The following is a 17,843-nucleotide window of genomic DNA, read 5'->3' on the forward strand; positions in this document are numbered from 1 at the left end:
GACCCCAGGGTCTGTGTTGGACATCAGCTGCCTGACCACCAGCACAGGCAATATTGTCCCATCAGACACTTCTTTGCACCTCCTTTTCCTCAGGAGTCTCCCATGAGGACCCCTCGTTCTGCTCCCCTAAATTAGCACCCCCTGTTCAACAAACAAACCCATGGCAGAAGAGCAGGAGAGCTTTTTGCTCAGGAACAGGCAGCCCACGGCCCTTCCTTTCACCTGCCTGGAGGGGACAGTGATTTTGTCCTCCACCCCATACAGCCGGACCCTCAGGGTTTATGGAATCACAGGCTGGTTTGGGATGGAAGGGGCCTTAAAAACCATCCAGCTCCAACCCCCTGCATGGGCAGGGACACCTCCCACCAGCCCAGGTTGCTCCAAGCCCCATCCAACCTGCCCTTCAACACTGCCAGGGATGGGGCAGCCACAGCTTCCCTGGGCAACCTGGGCCAGGCTCTCACCACCCTCACAGGGAAGAATTTCTTCCTCATGTCCAATGTAAATCTCCCCTCTTCCAGTTTTAATCCATTCCCCCATGTCCCATCCCTCCCTGCCCTTGTCCCAAGCCCCTCCCCAGCTTTCCTGGAGCCCCTTCAAGCACTGGAAGCTGCTCTAAGGTCTCCCTGGAGCCTTCTCTTCTCCAGGCTGAACACCTCAACTCTCCCAGCCTGGCTCCCTTGAAGTGCTCCAGCCCTCTGGAGAAGGATGGTGACATCCTCCACTGCCCATGGTTTTCCAGCTGCACACTTCAGGCTGTGGGTCAGGACCAAGGAGGCAGCTGCCCCCCTCTCCCATCCTAACCTCTCACCTGAGCTGCAGCATTAATTTGTCCAGTGGTTTGGGGGTTTTCTTTTCGACCACCTGTGCCGTGGCTGGTGGCGAGCCACATTTCCCGGTGTGAAATTAATTTCCAGGTCCATTTCACACAGAATTTGAAGGCCAATATTAGGATCATGCTGTTTGTTTAGGAATTTATGAGTGAAGGAGGCTGGAGAGGAATCTGAGCAAAGTTACGGGGTTGCTTCACATCTTCTCCCTCTGCAGGGGAAAAGCACAGGAAAAGGCAGCTGGTTCCTTCTTTTTCCTTTAAGAAATCCACAAGTGCTGCGTTTCAAATTGTGGATTTATGAGGCAATAATCCATGTGGAGGGCAAAGCAAATGTGATTAAAGAGGGTGGGAAGGGCAGGAGCTGGGCACACGTTGGTTGAGAGATGCCCAATCTACATGCCACCCTTCCCAGGGGGACCTGCCAGCTCCTGTTCACAGGTGGGTCCAGCTGAGCTACCCCCAGAGCAGGCATCCCCAGCTGGTGGTAACAGGGAGTCAGGAAGGTGAAGGTGTGAGCTCCAAGAAGCCTTGTGGGACCCCCATGTGGGCCCTGCCACAACCAGACGTGGCTGGAGCCCTGAAGCTCTGCCCTTGGCTGACCTCAAAGCAGCAAAATGTATCATCTCCCTTTCGTAGCCCCGGCTGTCCTGGTGGAAACGGGCAGGATGCTTGACACTGAGAGCACCAGCAGAGGGTCCCTTGGTGGCTTGTTATATCCAGAAGGGGTTAACGAGGGTGAAAAAAAGAAAAATGCCTTTGTACCCACTGCCTGAGCAGCTGGAGGTGCTTTGGAAACAGCCCTTGGAGTATTTTCCTGACAGGGAATGTCAGTAAACCTGGAGTAGCGACCCTTTTGGGGTTGATTGCAACGGGCAATAGCAGGTGGGGTGAGCAGGGGACATCTTGGGGAGCCGAGTCACTTCCCACCACTCACCCCAAGCATCTTTCTCCTAGCTTTGAAGCCCTACCTTACCAGCCAGGATTGGGTTTGTTTCAATTTTTCCCTCCTGGGTTTTTCTCTCCTCCTCGGCAGAGGCGAAGGTGCCATCTACAGGCACAGGTTCCGCACAGCATCCCTCTGGATCTCCCCAGGCTGGGCTGGAGGTGTTCTCCTGCCCCATGCCACCACCCTGCCCTGTGTCAGCTTCCCTGCAGCACGGTCTCCAAGCTGCATGCCCCAAGGTTGTCTATTTTTGGGGTCAGGGACGGTGGCAGGCAGCAGAAGACCTCCCCTCTTGGCCAGCTCTTGGGTGTCCCAGTGCTAGAAACCTAGAGGAGCAGCAGGACAAAACCACAAGGGAAGGTGGCATTTGCACAGGCAAAGGGGACACTAATTTGGTCCCACAGTATCCTCAGGGGGAACCTGGAGGGCACCTATAGTGCTCACCCAACTTCCAGCCCCACGACCTGAGCTGGTCAGGCCCACACTCTGCTCCTCTTCTGTGTTGGGTCTGCTTTTCCAGTTTGCCTCCCATTTAACCAACTTTGGCTGGGTCCACACGCCGGTAATTTAAGGAAGTAAGCCAGGAAAACACAAAACTGTAGAAATAAATACAAATAACACCTAATATATCCTCCTCTGTGTGGCCACAGGGCAGTGAAGGGAGGCTCCTGACCAGCTGGAGTGAGGATGTGTGCAAGGGACCACGGGCTCAGCATGGAGATACTTGCACTTCAGCTGTCAAGAGTTGCTGCTGCCATCTAAGGTCAAACATGAGGCCAAGGAGCTTTCAAGGTGCTAGAGATGCAGATCCAACGGGCCAGCCAGGAGTTGCTGTTGAAGCTCCAGGAAGGCTCGACCCACCTCACCAGGAGCTCTGCCGCCCCCCTCACCAAGCCCAGGGCTCACCGGGCTGGTGATGCCAAAGAGCAGAGCTACCACCGGGCACACACGCTTGCTCCTCAGCTACAGCCACCAGCCTGGAGCCTGCTCCTGCTGTAAAACCCCTTTTTCCATCCCCAAAGCCTTCTGCTTCATATTAAAATCATTCATCAAAGCAGACTCTCCATTCACGCTGCTGGGTACCCGAAGCCGCGCAGCGCTGGGCTGGAAGCTGAGCTGGGGAGAGGGGGGATATTCCAACCCACCCTTCCCTCCCCTCAAATCCATCACCCCGTAGGGATATTGGAGCAGCCCCTCCAGCTCACTTGGCTCAGCCCAGCCTGCTCCAGCCGTGCTGGAATTTGGGCTCAGCCCAGCCCCAGATACTCTACATCCCCCCCCCCCTTCCACGGCGTGATGAACGAGGGAAACTTTCTCAGCTCAGTTTGTTCTCACAGCGCCGTCCAACAGAGCACAAGGCTGGCTAATCAGGAGCTACAGTCACTCCACCATCTGTTTAGAGCCTCATTACAAATGCAGGAAAATAATGTGCTTTACAATTGCACCAGTAAATGCTGGAAATGATTTAAATGCACGCATATGTTCCCTGCAGAATTCAGCATGCATCTGCGACTTCTTCTCTACATTGGGCACACAAATCAAGGGGAAAAATACCCAGATCTGATGAACAGCATGTCCCTGGGATGGTGATTTTTATCCCTTTCTTCTCCCCCCCTCCCCTGCCCTGCCAGAATGGCAAACAGGGCTTTTTTGTAACAATCCGTTCCACGGCGTTTTCTTCGCTGCCATTTTAAAACCTGTTTCTGGCCGTGGTGTAAATATAGGACAAATGACTCCATCAAACACGTGAAAGGAGAAGAGCAGCAGGGCCAGCCTGCAGCTGGCTGGCCAGGGTTCAAAGCCAAAGCTTGGTTTGTTGCCCTGGAGTGGGCAGGACCAGCCCTGCTCCTCTGCTGGGGACCATGGACCTCCCACCACAAATGATGACCACCACCATTTCAAGCCCTCGGCTCCCGTGCCCCTTTCTCAGGAGGTTGCTCACTGCAAAGCCACAGAGGTTGGTGAGCTTCAAAACCCCCTGCCCACAAGCATGTCTGAAGGCAGAAAAGGGCCAAGAGCTGAAATACCTTTTCTCTATGGCTGAAGAGGGGGAGGTGGCAGCATTTTGGAGGGGCAGGGGATCGGAGAGCATCACCTCATCCGCGGTGGGGTGATGGTTGCCTGTGGGGCCCTACAGAACCCTGCCCACGCAAATGAAGCAGCCACAGGGGGGTAATTAACAAAGAGATCATGCACGCTGGCCATGGGGGATGCCAGAGCTCGTTAGGAGCTTCATCAGGATGCTGGGGACAGGCATGGATGCAGACACACAGGGATGCTCTGTGCTGTGGTTACCACGTACCACCAACCCCGCGCCCTGCTCCCACAGCCAAGCCACCAAATTCAACCCCACTTCAGCTCTCCGGGCTTTTGACCCACCATACATCCCAGCAAAACACTGAAAGCATGAGTCCTGCCCCAAAAATGTAGAGTGGAGCAGCTGGGAGGCAGCAGAGCTTCATTTTGGTCACCACCAAGGCAATGCTGAAGAACAAGGAGGTTGTTTCAAAGATGCTTCCACTGCCCGAAGGGCAATGGAGCTGCCCCAAAACCTCTGTCATACAAAGGTTGGTATCACTGATGGAGAGGTGACAGCATTTCTAACCCCATGGGGCACTTGGCCAAGTGGGGACAGGCTAGACAAGGCTTTGAAGGCCAGAGAGAAAGAGGAAAAATGACATCCAACTGATGGGTGACGAGCATCACTCCATCACAAGTTTCCTTTCCATGTTTGTTTGCTTGAAGGCCCCGAACACCTACACTTGAAGACTCCAGCTTTGAAGCCTGCAGGACTAACTGGCACCACCAGGCTGAGAGGGAGGACAAAAAAAGGTCGGGCATCAGCTCAGTCAGAGCAGAAGCTGCAACAGATGTGTCTCCACCAGCCCTGTGCCCTCCCACCTTGCCAGCTCACAGCTTTCATCTCCCCTCGGCCAGTTGGATTTGACAGCAGAGGCCGTTTGAGAAGGCAGCATGGGGGCTTTCCATCCTCCAGGTCATTTTGCCAGCAATGCTGGCCCCAAGTGCTGGCTCTGCCACTTGGCCCAGGGCTTTGTGCCCATCTTTTGATTCCGTTTCCCTCCCTGGGCCCAATCTCATGAATTTTCCAGCACCTGCATCGCTCCTTTGACACCCGCTGGGCAGGAGGAGGCCAAGCCCTGAGGAGAGCACGTGGTCCTTCCCCACAGCCCACTTCCCTTGGCTGAAAGAGGGTGAAAACATGGAAAGCCCTGCTGCTCTTCCTTGGTGGTAGAAGAGAGAGAAAAATCTGCCCATGCTGTTTTGGGCAGGTGAGGAGGACCCATGGACCCAGCTCAGCTCCCAACTCCAAGTCTTCTTCTGCACCTCAGGTGTCCCAGGTCCAAACAGAGACCTGGGGAGCAAAATCCCTCTTTGCAAAGCTCTTTGAAACCTAGAAGAAAAAAACCCATCACCTCCTTGCTAAACAGCACTGAAGCAGGTTTTGGCCCCTGCAAGATTCCCGTCGGCTGGTGCAGGACAGGGAGCACACACATCATTCCCAAAGTGGGACCTGGGGTCAGTGGCCTGCGTTCCTGACCAAAGATACATCCTTGAAAGCCATCAAGAAAGAAGCCATGGTTGCATTTCATCTACTGCACCTGAGACACAGCTTCCTTCCTTCTTGCCTTGGTCTCCCTCACCGCTCTGTGGTTTCATACCTCAAGCTCCTTGACGTGACCTAGGCAGAGAGCATCAGGTGCCACTTGGCCTGGGGACTGCACAGCAGGAATGACCTCCCTGGCACCACACACAATACCCTATAAATTCCCCCTCCCCTTTTGCAGCGGGATCACCCCAGGGCTCCCAGCTCTGGTTGTTTGCCAGCATCCATCCCTGTACTGCCACGCTCCCACCACCAGTCCCTGCTTCACTCCCAGACCTCATTCTTGCCCAATTTGAGCCCGTTTTGATTTTTTCCCCCTCATTTTTCTAACTCCCCATGGCTGAACACCACCAGAGACAAAGAATAAACCCCCTTTCTGCTCGTTTCCCCCAGCAGATGCAGTAGGTATGCTCTCCACCACCCACCTGCAGGTCACTTGGAGGTGTTCAATTAGAATAACAGGGCTCTCCAAGCAATTCTTTCCTTAACCAGGTCCTTGTCAGTGATTTCTCCAAGTTTAAAATCCAAGCTGGGGAAGAAGAATGAGCAGAGGGAAAAACACCAGCTCGGGCTGCAGGCACCAAAGCATCCCCAAGAGAAACCACTCCAGACTCCAAGGGTTGCACAGGATCAAGAATTAACTTTATTAGCCCTCCAGCACCTTCAAGATGAGGTGGACCTTCACCTGGGCCAACGCTGGCCAAAGTGGTTCCCTGGCCAAGCATCAGGGGCTGAAGGGCTACAAACCTACCTGAGGAACAGGATTCAGAGCTCCTCCCTCATGCCTGGATTTTATGTCTAAATAAAAATCAGCCATAAAGCCCAACTGTGTGTGTCTTGCCAACGAGCCCAAACGGGACACTGGGAAGGGTTTGTAGAAGCAAAGAAGGCCCACCAAGCCCACGTGTCACCCCATGGCAACACCCTCTGGTGACCTCCCCCCCCAGCAAAGCCAGGGTGGAAAAAGCCAGGAAAGCCAGGACACCAGCCCTGTGTCCTCCCCACCACATCCAGAGCAGCAAGGAGACCTCCTGGCAACCCAGAGCAGCAGCTTCCCTGCTGCTCAGCCAAGCAGGAGATGTCAGGAGGGCATCCCACCAATAAAGGACCCACTAATGACCCAGTCTTAAAGGATTTTTTTTTCTCCAGATGGCATCCCTGAGGCAGCAGCTGCAATGCCAAGTGATGCCATTGCATCCTCGCTTGCCGGGTCACCCCTCCTGAGGCCAGAAATCCACCCAATTTGTGTAGATAAATACGAGAATGGCACTTGCATCTGGAAGTTTGAAGTGACTTTTAAAGCTGGTCCCTTTTGGGTGGCCCATCTCTTTGGGTGGCGCAGCAGCTCACCCCTCTGAGAGCATCTGGAGACCATATGCTGCCTGTCTACCCTAAATGAATGAGCCTTCTGCTGTGAACATCCCACCAGAGCCTCTCTGATACCTCTCCCTGGCTCTGAGAGGCCTCTTTCTCAACCCAGATTGAAGGCACCTCAGGTTAGGACCTCTGAGCGTTTTGCTCTCCCCGAGGTTCAGCAGCAGACAGGTAAGTTGGTGTCCACAACCATCACACCATGGTCACAGAAGGGCAAAATGCTCTCAGGTTGGCCACAACACATAGCTCTGGCACTAGCAGCACCGTGCTGGGGGCTGGATGATACCCCCCCCTTCACTCCTCTTCGGAAACATGAAAACGAGCAGAGGTCCAAGTGGAGAAGTTTCCCTTTTTAGTGGCATGAATGTATGAAATCCCCCCCAAAACCAGTGCCCTGCTCCCTGGCACGGCTCCTGTCACCTCCTGAACCTTGCAGGAAGGTGCTCCAGGGCTCAAATCCCCCTTGAGCTCCATGTCACCAGCACAGCTTGAGGCAGGAGGGGTCCCTTCCTGAGACCACCAAAACACTACAACTCCTAACGCCGAGGGAGCAGACCCCAAGGTGCCATCAAAAGCCCCAGTTTCCTTTTCAAACCAGTGTGGTGACACCAGCAAGCCACCCGTGCCCTCTGGCACTGGAGTGAGGGACACCTTTCCTGGTGCTTCCCTGAGCTCCCTGGGGAGGACTTGGCTTTCTTTCTTGGTCCCTTAGCTCCGGTCCAGCCGGCGAGTGACAAAGGTCCATCAGGACCTGCCAAGCACAGGGGACACCCCTTCCCAGAAGGAGGACTTTCCCTTCGGATATAACTCCCTCCCCCCACACCCCACAAGGCAGGCAGCTTGCCCCAAAACCACAGCGTGCCTGGCTTTTTTTTTGGGGGGGGGGAAAAACAACCCCTAAATACCCAGCACAGTAAACTGAGGGCATCTTCCCCCCCCGGCTGCTCCTCTAAACAAGGTGGACAATGAGAACGGAGCAAGCAGACCCCACTGCCAAGCCCAGCATGAGGTAAAATGTCATCACCACCCCTGCTGCCTCAGCCAGCTCCTTTGGCACAATCTTGGGGCCATAGACCATGACCAGTGTCCCCAGGTAGCCATTGCTCAGCCCCAGCAGGGTGGTGAAGACCACCGGGTAGACGTCTCGGTTGAAGGCCACCATCTGAAGGTGAGCCCGGGGTTGGTAGTTGCTGAGGATGAAGAGGGGGAGGAAGATGGTCCTGAGGAGGACGAGGATGGGCAGCAGCTTGCTCTTGGGGCCGGGCACCTGGATCCAGGCAGTCGCTTGCCTCCCGCACCAGTCAGCAAAGTTATAGAGGAGGAAACTGGTGAGAGGTGCAAAGTACTTGGTGCTCCACGGGCTTCCTGAGGACTTGCTGACTGACTCAATGTTGGAGGAGAGAGAAGGGAAGATGATGATGGAGATGAAGAAGACGTAGAAGAGGCAGAAGCCGAGGAGGGCAGTCTTCTGCAGGATGGGGCGGAGAGGGGGGATGCTGGTGCTTTTTGGGAGGAAGGAGGGATCTGTGCTGTCTCCTGGCTCTGCCTCGTCCTCCGCAGAGCTGTCAGGTGGCACGGTGGCCAGAGATGGGCTCTCCTTCTGGCTGCTCAAGTAAAACCTGGAAAAAAAGAGAAGGAGGGACATGATCAGCTGAGGTCTGGAGAGAAGTGGGTGATGGGATGTTGCTGGACCCAGCAAAGGTGGTTGCAGCAACCCCATCAGACCTCCAGCTCCTGCCTTGTATGGAGAGGTGACCCTCAGGGACCCTCTTGCCCACAGCGGGGTCCTCTTTACACCCTGGTCAGTTCACAGGGAGGACCCACTGCACACACAGCACTTGGGGGAGCACCTGGTTTAGGAGGTTGCAAGCACCAACATGACCCAGTGTGTCACGCACGTGTCTGTGCACAAAGCTACAGACGTGGACATCCCACAGGGACCCACCTGGCTGGCTGCTTCCAGGTAATGCTTCTCCACTGACTTCCCACATTTTTTTTGCAAGCCCCAAGGTCAGCACCTCTCTCTCTCCCCATGAACACTTGCCAGAAAGTCAACATAGGCTGGGGCAGGTGTCCCATTTCAGTCAGATGGGGGAGCATGGCTGGTGGTGGCCCAGCCCCAGAGCTGGAGAGCACAGGGGTGGGATGGCAGGGCAGGGACAGCAAGCATCTCGTGGGTCCCCCCTGGGCACGACCAGCAGCAAACCCTCCCATCCCACACCGGTGGGATGCCTGCAGCAGGCTGAGGCACACACCTGGAGTACTCCAGCCTGGGAAGAAGGAGGTAGACCATGATGCAGACGACGATGAAGATGTCAGCGGTGAGGAAATAGGCCAGGGCGCTGTCGGTGACATCGGCCGCTGCTGCCAGGTCTATCAGGGAGGCAACAGCACTGATGGTGCCACCCATGGCCTGGCCTGTGTGGGGGACAGGAGAGCTCAGTGCCTGGGGCCGAGCCAGCCCGGAGAAAGTGGGAGACCTTGAGGTGGCAGAGAGTGACCCACAGCACCTCCCGTGAGGATGGTTCCTCTTGGAGGCAGAGGGAGAACCCAGAACCAGCAGTGTCCTCTCATCCACAGCTGGTGTGCACAGCCCCCCCAAGGGAGGCATCTCAACCCCTTGCCCCGCACGCTGGTCCCCAAACCAAGCTCAGGACCCATCCCATCTCCATTTCCACACAACCACCTCTCTTCTGCACGGCCCCAGACGGGAATTCAAGCCACCAGCAACATCATCTTGGGGACACCTTGATCTCCCCCACCAGGCTAAACCCATGAAACACTTGGGAATCCCTTCTCCATCTCGGTTTTTCTCCCCCCTTCCCCTCTCTGTTTGTCAGCCATTCCACAGCAACGTGACTAGCCCTGCAGGGAGCTCATCACTCTCCCAAGTCACCCCTCATCCCTCGTGGAAACGCTGAAGAGAAAGGAGGAGACAATGCAAAGTTGAAGGTTCCTCCAGCTGCAAACAGAGGGACGTAGCTCCTTCCTCCCCTTCTCTCTGCACAGGACAAATGACCAGGTCAAGCTCCCATGCTGGGTGGAGCTGTTCTGCGGGGTGCTTGTCCCCTGGGCAGGGATGGGGAAGGACCACCACTCTCCTCCTCTCTGCTGAGCCCCTCAGCACTTGGGTGTTTACAGAAACGAGAGCACCAGCTCATGTGACTGACCACGCTTCTCCTTCAGCCACTTCCCTTTCTCTCCAAGGCAAAGTCAAGTTTCTAAAACAAAACCCCACACCACGAAAGGCAAGATGCAGGAGGGAAAGGAAACCACCCCCCCCCCGCCTCATACCCCAGAGAACACCCCAAGGGCACGATCCCACCAGGAAAGAGTGGCTGAGGGACACCAACCCGAGATGAGAGCCTGCAGGTTCCTCATGGGGAAGCGGCTGCTCAGCCCGAAGATGCTGCTGGTGAAGATGGTCGAGGCGCTGCTGACAACCACCACGCAGCCCATGGTGAGGGCAAAGAAGGGGGTGGTCCAGGTGGAGGTGTCGACCTTCACCAGCATTGTGATCACCAGGAAGACAGCCAGCATGAGAAAGAGGGAGGTGAGGATCCGGACGCTGGCGGGCACCCTGGGGACACGGGGATGGAGAGACTCCTGCACTGAAAACTGCCACTGAGAAGCAGAATCACTGAATCGTTCTGGCTGGAAAAAGACCTGTCAGGTCATCAGGTCCAACTGTTAAGCCAGCACTGGCAAGTTCACCACTAAACCATGTCCCTCAGCACCACATCTACATGGCTTTTAAACCCCTTCAGGGTTGATGATTCCACCTTGATGATTCCACCTGGGCAGCCTGTGCCAGGGCCTGACAACCTTCTGGGGAAGAAATCCTTCCTAATACCCCATCTAAACCTCCCCTGGAACTCGAGGCCTTCTCCTCTTGTTCCACCACTTGTAACCTGGGAGAAGAGACCAACCTCCACCTCGACACCAGCTCCTCTGCTGTGAGAATGATCAAGGAAAATAAAGAAAGGTGGGGGGAGAAATAATGATTATTCTCAGAAGCCTTTAGATATCAACCCCAGGGTGGCTGTGCTTGTGATGGCTTCTCCCCAGAGGAAGAGGAGGCTGAGCTGGGAACTGTGGCTGAAGCTGTGGCTCAGAAAGGCAGGAGAGATGCAGGAAAATCTGGGGAGATCTGGGAAGGGAGCAGGACTTACCTGTTGACAAGCAGGAAGTTTCCAATCAGGCACAGCACCGAGGGCACAGTCGAAGCGATGGAGACGTAACTCTCAAAGAAGTCCTGCCAGGGGAAAAAAAACACAAGGAAGAGAAAAAAGGTTGGAGGGGAGCAACACAGAGATTTCAGGTCCTAAATACAGCACCTACACGGCACCCCCAGGGAGTTATGCTGTTGGTGTCCACCCCGTTGCATTGTAGCACCTGTTGCACAACAGGCAGCAGGAACAGGCCCCAGGGCTGCCTCATCCTGCAGCAGCCCTGGGACAGCTCAGGAAGTTAGGGATGCAAGAAGTGAAAACCCTACTTGAGCTCCGAGAGGGCTGGTTTTTCTAGACCAGGACACACAAGCATCAGTCTTCCCAGCTAAACTACCTCAAGAGCCCAACCTGTGCATCCCCCTTCCACGTGTGAGAACGTGCCTGAGCAAACGCAGCCCGAGCGGGGACACCGGGACATTATTTTCCCTCCTGGTTTCCCTCTCTCTGCTCTCCTGAAACTCGTTGAGAATCCCTGCTGAGGCTGAACACACATTTACTCTGGGGACTCACACACCAGCCAAGCAAGGCAGAGGCAGAGCTGAGCACAATTTCTCTGCACATCATTGATTCTTTTTCTTTGCAGCATCACAGTTTTTTAGTCGGTTTACAACCACGTTCATTTCTTCTTCCCTATCAGGAGCTTTAGTGTAAGTGACAGGAAATCTAATCATCACTCCTGGAGGGTCCATGTAGATGGAGACACTTTGCAGAGCAGGAGGCTTAAAGCTCTACAGCCATAAAATGAACTAATGGAGGAAAGACAAAGCAAAATGAAAAGTTTGCTGATCAAACAAAGACTTATTTATCAACCGACTTAAAACAAGCCACCAAACCAACTCTGGGACACTTCAAGTACTTCCAAGTGAATTTTCTTTTTCCCCTCCCCAAAAGACTTTGCAACCCTTCCCACCAAGCAGAGGTGTACTTGAAGTAATCCAGAAGAGATGCTGCATTCCAAGCACCCTGAGGAAATATTCATTCAATATTCCCAGCAAATGAGCTTACACCCACAGTGGGAAAAGAAGAAGGGAAGTGCCTAAGAAACTGAGGAGCACTGGGAAATTTTACTCTGCCTTAGCCACAGCCAAGACCTGCTGGAAAAGAAAAGCCAAGGTTTCAATTGCTGTAGTATCTGTGAAAAATGAAAGCCCTCACCCCACGTTTTTAAAGCAGCAGCAGAAGGGCAGGTGGCAAATTTAATCCATGCCCAGAGCCATGGCAAACATCAGCCTCCAGGTTCATCCCACCTCTTGGCTCCTGCTCGTTGGGTGTACATCCAGCTCAAATGATCACTTTTCTCCCATTCCCACCCATCACAGGTACATTTCCAGGGCAAACCTTTGGCTCTGCAAGATATTCCTAGCTCCTCTCCCTTTCTGCTGAGCTTCCTTGTCCAGCCAACACAGTTTAAAAGGAGAAACGCCAAAAGACTCTCACCCCTTGCCTGGCTAATAATAAACAATAATAATCCACAAAGCAAACCACAGGGCCGAGGTGTGTAATGGAGATGTTTGACCCAGCATTCAACTACAGCATCTTCAAACATGCTGCTGTGATGCAGAATGCACACGTGGCACCTTAAAAGAAACCCTAAACTAGAACAAAGCATCACAGTGACAAATGAGTCACTGGTGTCAGCCAACACTGCCCAGGTGCTTTTGCAAAGTAGTCTTTACTCTGTTTCAGCCTGGATCTGGCAGCTGGGCTCCTGCTAGGCTGGAAAAGCAATGCTAGAATCCTAGAAAATGCTAGAAAAGAATCCCAGACTGGCTTGGGTTGGAAAGGACCTCAAAGATCATCCAGTTCCAACCCCTCTGCAGGGGCAGGGACACCTCCCACCAGCCCAGGTTGCTCCAAGCTCCATCCAACCTGCCCTTCAACACTGCCAGGGATGGGGCAGCCACAGCTGCTCTAGGCAGCCTGTTCCAGGGTCTCACCACCCTCACAGCGAAGAATTTCTTCCTGATGTCTCATCTAAACCTTCCCTCTTCCAGTTTAAAGCCACTTCCCCTCATCCCATCACTATCTGCCCTTCTAAAAAGTGCCTCCCCCTTCAGGTACTGGAAGGTCACTATAAGGTCTCCCCAGAGACAAGATGACAACATCTAGTGATCCTTGCTCTAACTAAAACCAGCTTTTTCAAGAATTCTCTTGGCTAAGCCAGACTTGGAAGCCATGAGGAGCGGGTGGGATGCAGGGAACACGGGAGGACATCATACCACAGGGTGGCATCCTGGTACAAGCACCATCCACGATCCTCTGCTTCATCCCCGCCAAAAGCACAGCTGGCTTCACAGCTCTTCAACTTCCCACAGCCACACTGGCGTGAGAAATCCCAGCGAGTGAGAACGTGGGCGTCACACCTGCCTCTGTGTTGATCTAAAGATAAAATGTGCTCACACCACTCAAACAAGCCGGGCAAGAGGAAGAGGATGGGGACGCAGCCCGGTGACGCTTTCCTCCAGCCACAAAGGAACGGCCCTGCCTCATCAGGGGGGACAGAGTAAAAAACACAGCCACGGCATGAGGAGTGAGAGGAAGGCAGCTCTTCAGGGAGGGAAAGATCCTCCAAGGCCAGCTCCTCAACCCCCCCACGACAAGCTCCTCATCCCACGCGCCAAAGGGCAGATGTTTCTTGCTGCAAGGGGACACTCCGGTCACACCTGCCAGATCCTGAAGGAAAAGGAGGAAAGCAGCTGAGGGGCTTGACACAACTGCTCCTGGGCTGCACCTCCATGCCTAAACCGTGGTCGGTGTCCTGGCCAGAGAGCCACAAGTTCAGGGTAAATTTCTCTCCCACCCCACAGGGAGTTGTGGCCGAGCATGGTTGGCAGGAGCACAAGAGCCCCAGGAGGCTCAGGGCTCACCAAGCGTGAAGGACAAAGAGGGGAAAAAAATAAACCACCAAGAGATTTTGTTTTTTTACTGGAGAAACCATCCTATGAAAGGGCAGCCTTGCTTATGGGTAGGGGTTTTTTAACTCCCCTTCAACCCTAGCACCTCCAACACAGGTCAAAGTCAGAGCCCAGCGTGACACTTGGCAGCTTGAAGCACTTCTCTGCCTACACTTACTCCAGCTTTGCAGCAAGGCAAAACCCCAGCCACCTTTTTGGGGAAGCGGAAGGGGAAAAGAGCAAGTTAGGAAGGAATTCAGCTTTTTTTTTTTTTTGGGGGGGGGCTGTTGTTCTGCCTCGAAAGCAGCGACTCACCCGCAGCTCAGCCTCCCCTTGCCCCGCCGGCCCTGCCCGGTCCGAGCAGTTCTGCAGCTTGTACACCCAATAATGCTTCGCCGTGATGAAAAAATTCCAGGGTAGCAAGGACCCGACGCCCAGGAGGAAAAAAATCACGTAGGCCCCATGGAAGTGGTCGCCGGGCTTTTGCTGGCCGGGTCTGTTCAAAGAGGGCTCCTCGATCAGAGGCTCCTGGTCCTGGGGGAAGCTCCTGTTGGCCGGGTGCATGGTGCTGGTAGGCTGCAAAAAACCACCCCCCCCAAATGATCTTAGCACCTGGAGGCTGCGAAGCGTTGCTCCCACAAGTTGGTGGGTGCAGCTCGGTGCTCTTTTGGCCAGAAAAGTGCTGGATGAGTGAGCTGAACAGGGTTGGAGATGGGGAGCACCCGTGTTTCCATTCACCGTGAATCATGAACCCGCCCGTTCGGCTTTGCAAAAGCAGGCAACGCGTTCAACGCCAACAAAAAAAAAAAAACACCCCATCGACACCAAAAACGAGCATCTTGTCTCTGTGAAACGGCTGCAAAGAGCAGGGAAGAGGTTTGCAGGAGCCTTGCAAAATAACGCACCCACCCGCCAAGGGGGGCTCTGCAAAACCGGCCGGCAAATGAGCAGGGAACGACCAAAAAAACAAAACAAACAAACAAAAACCCAAAACAAAGGTTCAGAAACCTGCACCACACCGGTGAGGCTTGGGGGGAAAAAAAAAACAGAAGCTTGGACACTGGTTGTTTTGCAAAACAAGGCGCCAGCGGCTCCAGCCCCGAGGGGACGGGCCCGGGCGATGCCGGAAATCCGGGATTTATTGGCGGGGGGGGGGAAAAAAAGCTTTCCGTGTCAGAGCAGGGGCTGGGGAAACGCGGCAGTCCTCCAGGCATCTCTCTCTCTCCGTACATCCAGCCGCACAACCCCCCCACCCAGCCCTGCCTGCATCCCACCCCCCCCCCCCCCCCCCACGAAACCCCGCCGAGCGACTCACCGGCCCCGCCGCCTCCGCCCGCCCCGGCCCGCCCCGACGGGGGTGGCCCCGGCCCCGCCTCCTGCCAACGCTGCTGCCCCTTGCCCCCTCGCTTCTCCCCCTCTCACCCCCCTTTCTCCCCTCCTTTTCCCGCCTTTCCTCCTTCTTTCCCCCCCTTCCTCCTTCTTTTCAATCCTTTTCCTCTCCTTTTCCCCCCTTTCCCTCTCCTTTCTCCCCTTTTCCCTCCTCCTTTTTCCCCTTTCCCCCCTCCTCTTCCCCCCTTTTCCCCCTCCTCTTCCCCCCTTTTCCCCCTTCTTTTCCCCCTTTCCTTCTCCTTTTCCCCCTCCTTTTCCCCCCTTTTCCCCCTTCTTTTCCCCCTTTCCTTCTCCTTTTCCCCCTCCTTTTCCTCCCTTCCCCCCTCCTTTTCCCCCCTTTTCCCCCTTCTTTTCCCCCTTTCCTTCTCCTTTTCCCCCTCCTTTTCCTCCCTTCCCCCCTCCTTTTCCCCCCTTTTCCCCTCCTTTCTCCCCCCTTTACCCCCTCCTTTTTCCCCCTTTCCCACCTCCTTTTCTCCCCCTCCTTTTTCCCCTCCTTTTCCCCCACTTCACCCCTCCCTTTCCCCTTTTCCCCCTCCTTTTCCCCCTTTCCCCCCCTCCCTTTCCCCCTCCTTTTCCTCCTCCTTTTTCCCCTTTTCCCCCTCCTTTTCCCCCCTTTTCCCCCTCCTTTTCCCCCTCCTTTTCCTCTCCTTTACCCCCCCTTTACCCCCTCCTTTTTCCCCCTTTCCCGCCTCCTTTTCTCCCCCTCCTTTTTCCCCTCCTTTTCCCCCACTTCACCCCTCCCTTTCCCCTTTCCCCCCTCCTTTTCCCCCTGCTTTTCCCCCTCCTTCCCCCCCCTCCTTCCCCCCCTTTCCCTCTCCTTTTCCCCTCCTTTTCCCCCACTTCACCCCTCCCTTTCCCCCTCCTTTTCCTCCTCCTTTTCCCCTGTCCGTTTTCCCCCTTTCCCCCTCCTTTTACCCCACTTCACTCCTCCTTTTCCCCCTCCTTTTCCCCCCCTCCTTTTCCCCCCCTCCTTTTCCCCCCCTCCCCAGAGCCAAGACACCAGCTCCTCCTGTATCACAGGGTGGTTTGAGGTGGAAAAGGACCCTAAAGATCAACCCTTTCTGCCATGGACAGGGGCCACCTCCCACTGATATCAGCTGTTAATTTAAAAAGTTAAGGTGTGGGGAGGGGGGGAAAAACCCACAACATCACGTGGAAGAGAAGAGACAAGTAGAATGAAAACAGAGCTTGTCTAACAGTCAGACAGCAACAATTGGAGAAAAACACATTCCAATCTGAGAAAAAAAACCCAACAGGTCCTACGTGATCAACAGCCTGTCCTTGAGACAGGCCTGGAAAACAGATGATAAGGGTGGAAAAGAGCACTCCCCACCACCTATCTTGGTGATAGTTTTGAGCACTAGGTAGGAAACACTGAGGAATAGCATTCACCTTATTAACATGTCATTAACATACCTCCTATTAGCACCAAAAAAATACCCACCTATAGGTTAGAGGGACCCCTGCTCAGGAAAAGCCCCTTACTCCTTGAGTAGGTGTGGTGAGATTTTTAAGCACTGTCACTTGAAACCATAGAATCACAGACTGGTTTGGGTTGGACCTTCAAGATCATCTAATCCCGACCCCCCTGCACGGACAGGGACACCTCCCACCAGCCCAGGCTGCTCCAAGCCCCATCCAACCTGCCCTTCAACACTGCCAGGGATGGGGCAGCCACAGCTTCCCTGGGCAACCTGGGCCAGGGTCTCACCACCCTCACAGGGAAGAATTTCTTCCTAATGTCCAATGTAAATCTCTTCTCTTCCAGTTTTCATCCATCTCCCCTTCTCCTCTCCCTCCCTGCCCTTGTCCCAAGCCCCTCCCCAGCTTTCCTGGAGCCCCTTCAGGCACTGGAAGGTGCTCTCAGGTCTCCCTGGAGCCTTCTCCAGGCTGAACACCCCAACTCTCTCAGGCTGTCTCCAGAGCAGAGCTGCTCCAGCCCCTGGATCATCTCTGTGGCCTCCTCTAGGTTCTCTCCCGACACCTCCCTGTCCTTCCTGTGCTAGGGGCTCCAAAACTGGACACAGCCCTGCAGGGGAGGGTGTCTCACCAGAGTGGGGTAGAGGGAAACAATTGCCTCCCATACCTTTCTCCCTTCAGTTCCCCCAGTGCCTTTTTAGGAAGAAATCCACTCTTAAGTCCCAGATTTTCTCCAAACTACACTTTCATGCTCCCCTGGAGGCCACTACAGGGCTGTGAAGGAAGCCACCATGACCCTTCTTCCTCACCCCCATTTTCCTTTCCTTTTTTCCTTCCCCAAAGATGGGTTTGGCCCCTTGGTACAGGGGGCTCCAGCTTTTCTGAAGCCCTGCTACCACCAGCCACACCTTGCCAATTTGTTTGCTCTTGGGTGGGCAGTCAGTGGCATTTTACACCTCATGTTCCCTGTTGCCACCTGGTTGCCTTTCACCTTCCCCATCTCCAACATCCAAGGCAACTAGCAACAACCTGGGTCTCTCCCTCACTCCTTCCTCCAGGAAGGCTGCATCCCAGCCTTTCTTCATCAAAGCAAAACAGCCTCCACTTCTTGCAGAAGGTCCTCGAGATGCTCTTG

The 17,843-nt window shown here is 54.7% G+C and overlaps 2 protein-coding genes across 2 annotated transcripts in view; one reads left to right on the forward strand and one right to left on the reverse strand.

Moving 5' to 3' along the window:
* PCBD1 (pterin-4 alpha-carbinolamine dehydratase 1) overlaps positions 1–17,843 on the forward strand; it is a 468,321-nt gene that overhangs the window by 178,051 nt on the left and 272,427 nt on the right. The gene's annotated exons all lie outside the window — the stretch shown is intronic.
* SLC29A3 (solute carrier family 29 member 3) lies at positions 6,021–15,236 on the reverse strand. Its single transcript, XM_051618075.1, has 6 exons — positions 15,216–15,236; positions 14,216–14,476; positions 10,947–11,029; positions 10,128–10,354; positions 9,030–9,192; positions 6,021–8,393 (listed from the first exon to the last, which is right to left on the reverse strand). The coding sequence occupies exons 2-6, from the start codon at positions 14,462–14,464 to the stop codon at positions 7,724–7,726; spliced, it is 1,392 nt and encodes a 463-aa protein (XP_051474035.1). The 5' UTR covers positions 14,465–14,476; positions 15,216–15,236; the 3' UTR covers positions 6,021–7,723.

This window comes from Apus apus, chromosome 4 (genome assembly GCF_020740795.1).
Source record: "Apus apus isolate bApuApu2 chromosome 4, bApuApu2.pri.cur, whole genome shotgun sequence".
Lineage (NCBI taxonomy): Eukaryota > Metazoa > Chordata > Aves > Apodiformes > Apodidae > Apus > Apus apus.

Bases quoted from the DNA above. Each gene is read 5' to 3' on its own strand.
- SLC29A3 (XM_051618075.1), bottom strand. From the start codon at position 14,464: ATGCACCCGGCCAACAGGAGCTTCCCCCAGGACCAGGAGCCTCTGATC. The intron at 9,193-10,127 runs GTTGGTGTCCCT...TCCCCCACACAG, and splicing joins CCTGCAGGCTCTCATCTCGG to GCCAGGCCATGGGTGGCACC. The intron at 8,394-9,029 runs GTGTGTGCCTCA...CTTTTTTTCCAG, and splicing joins CCCAGGCTGGAGTACTCCAG to GTTTTACTTGAGCAGCCAGA.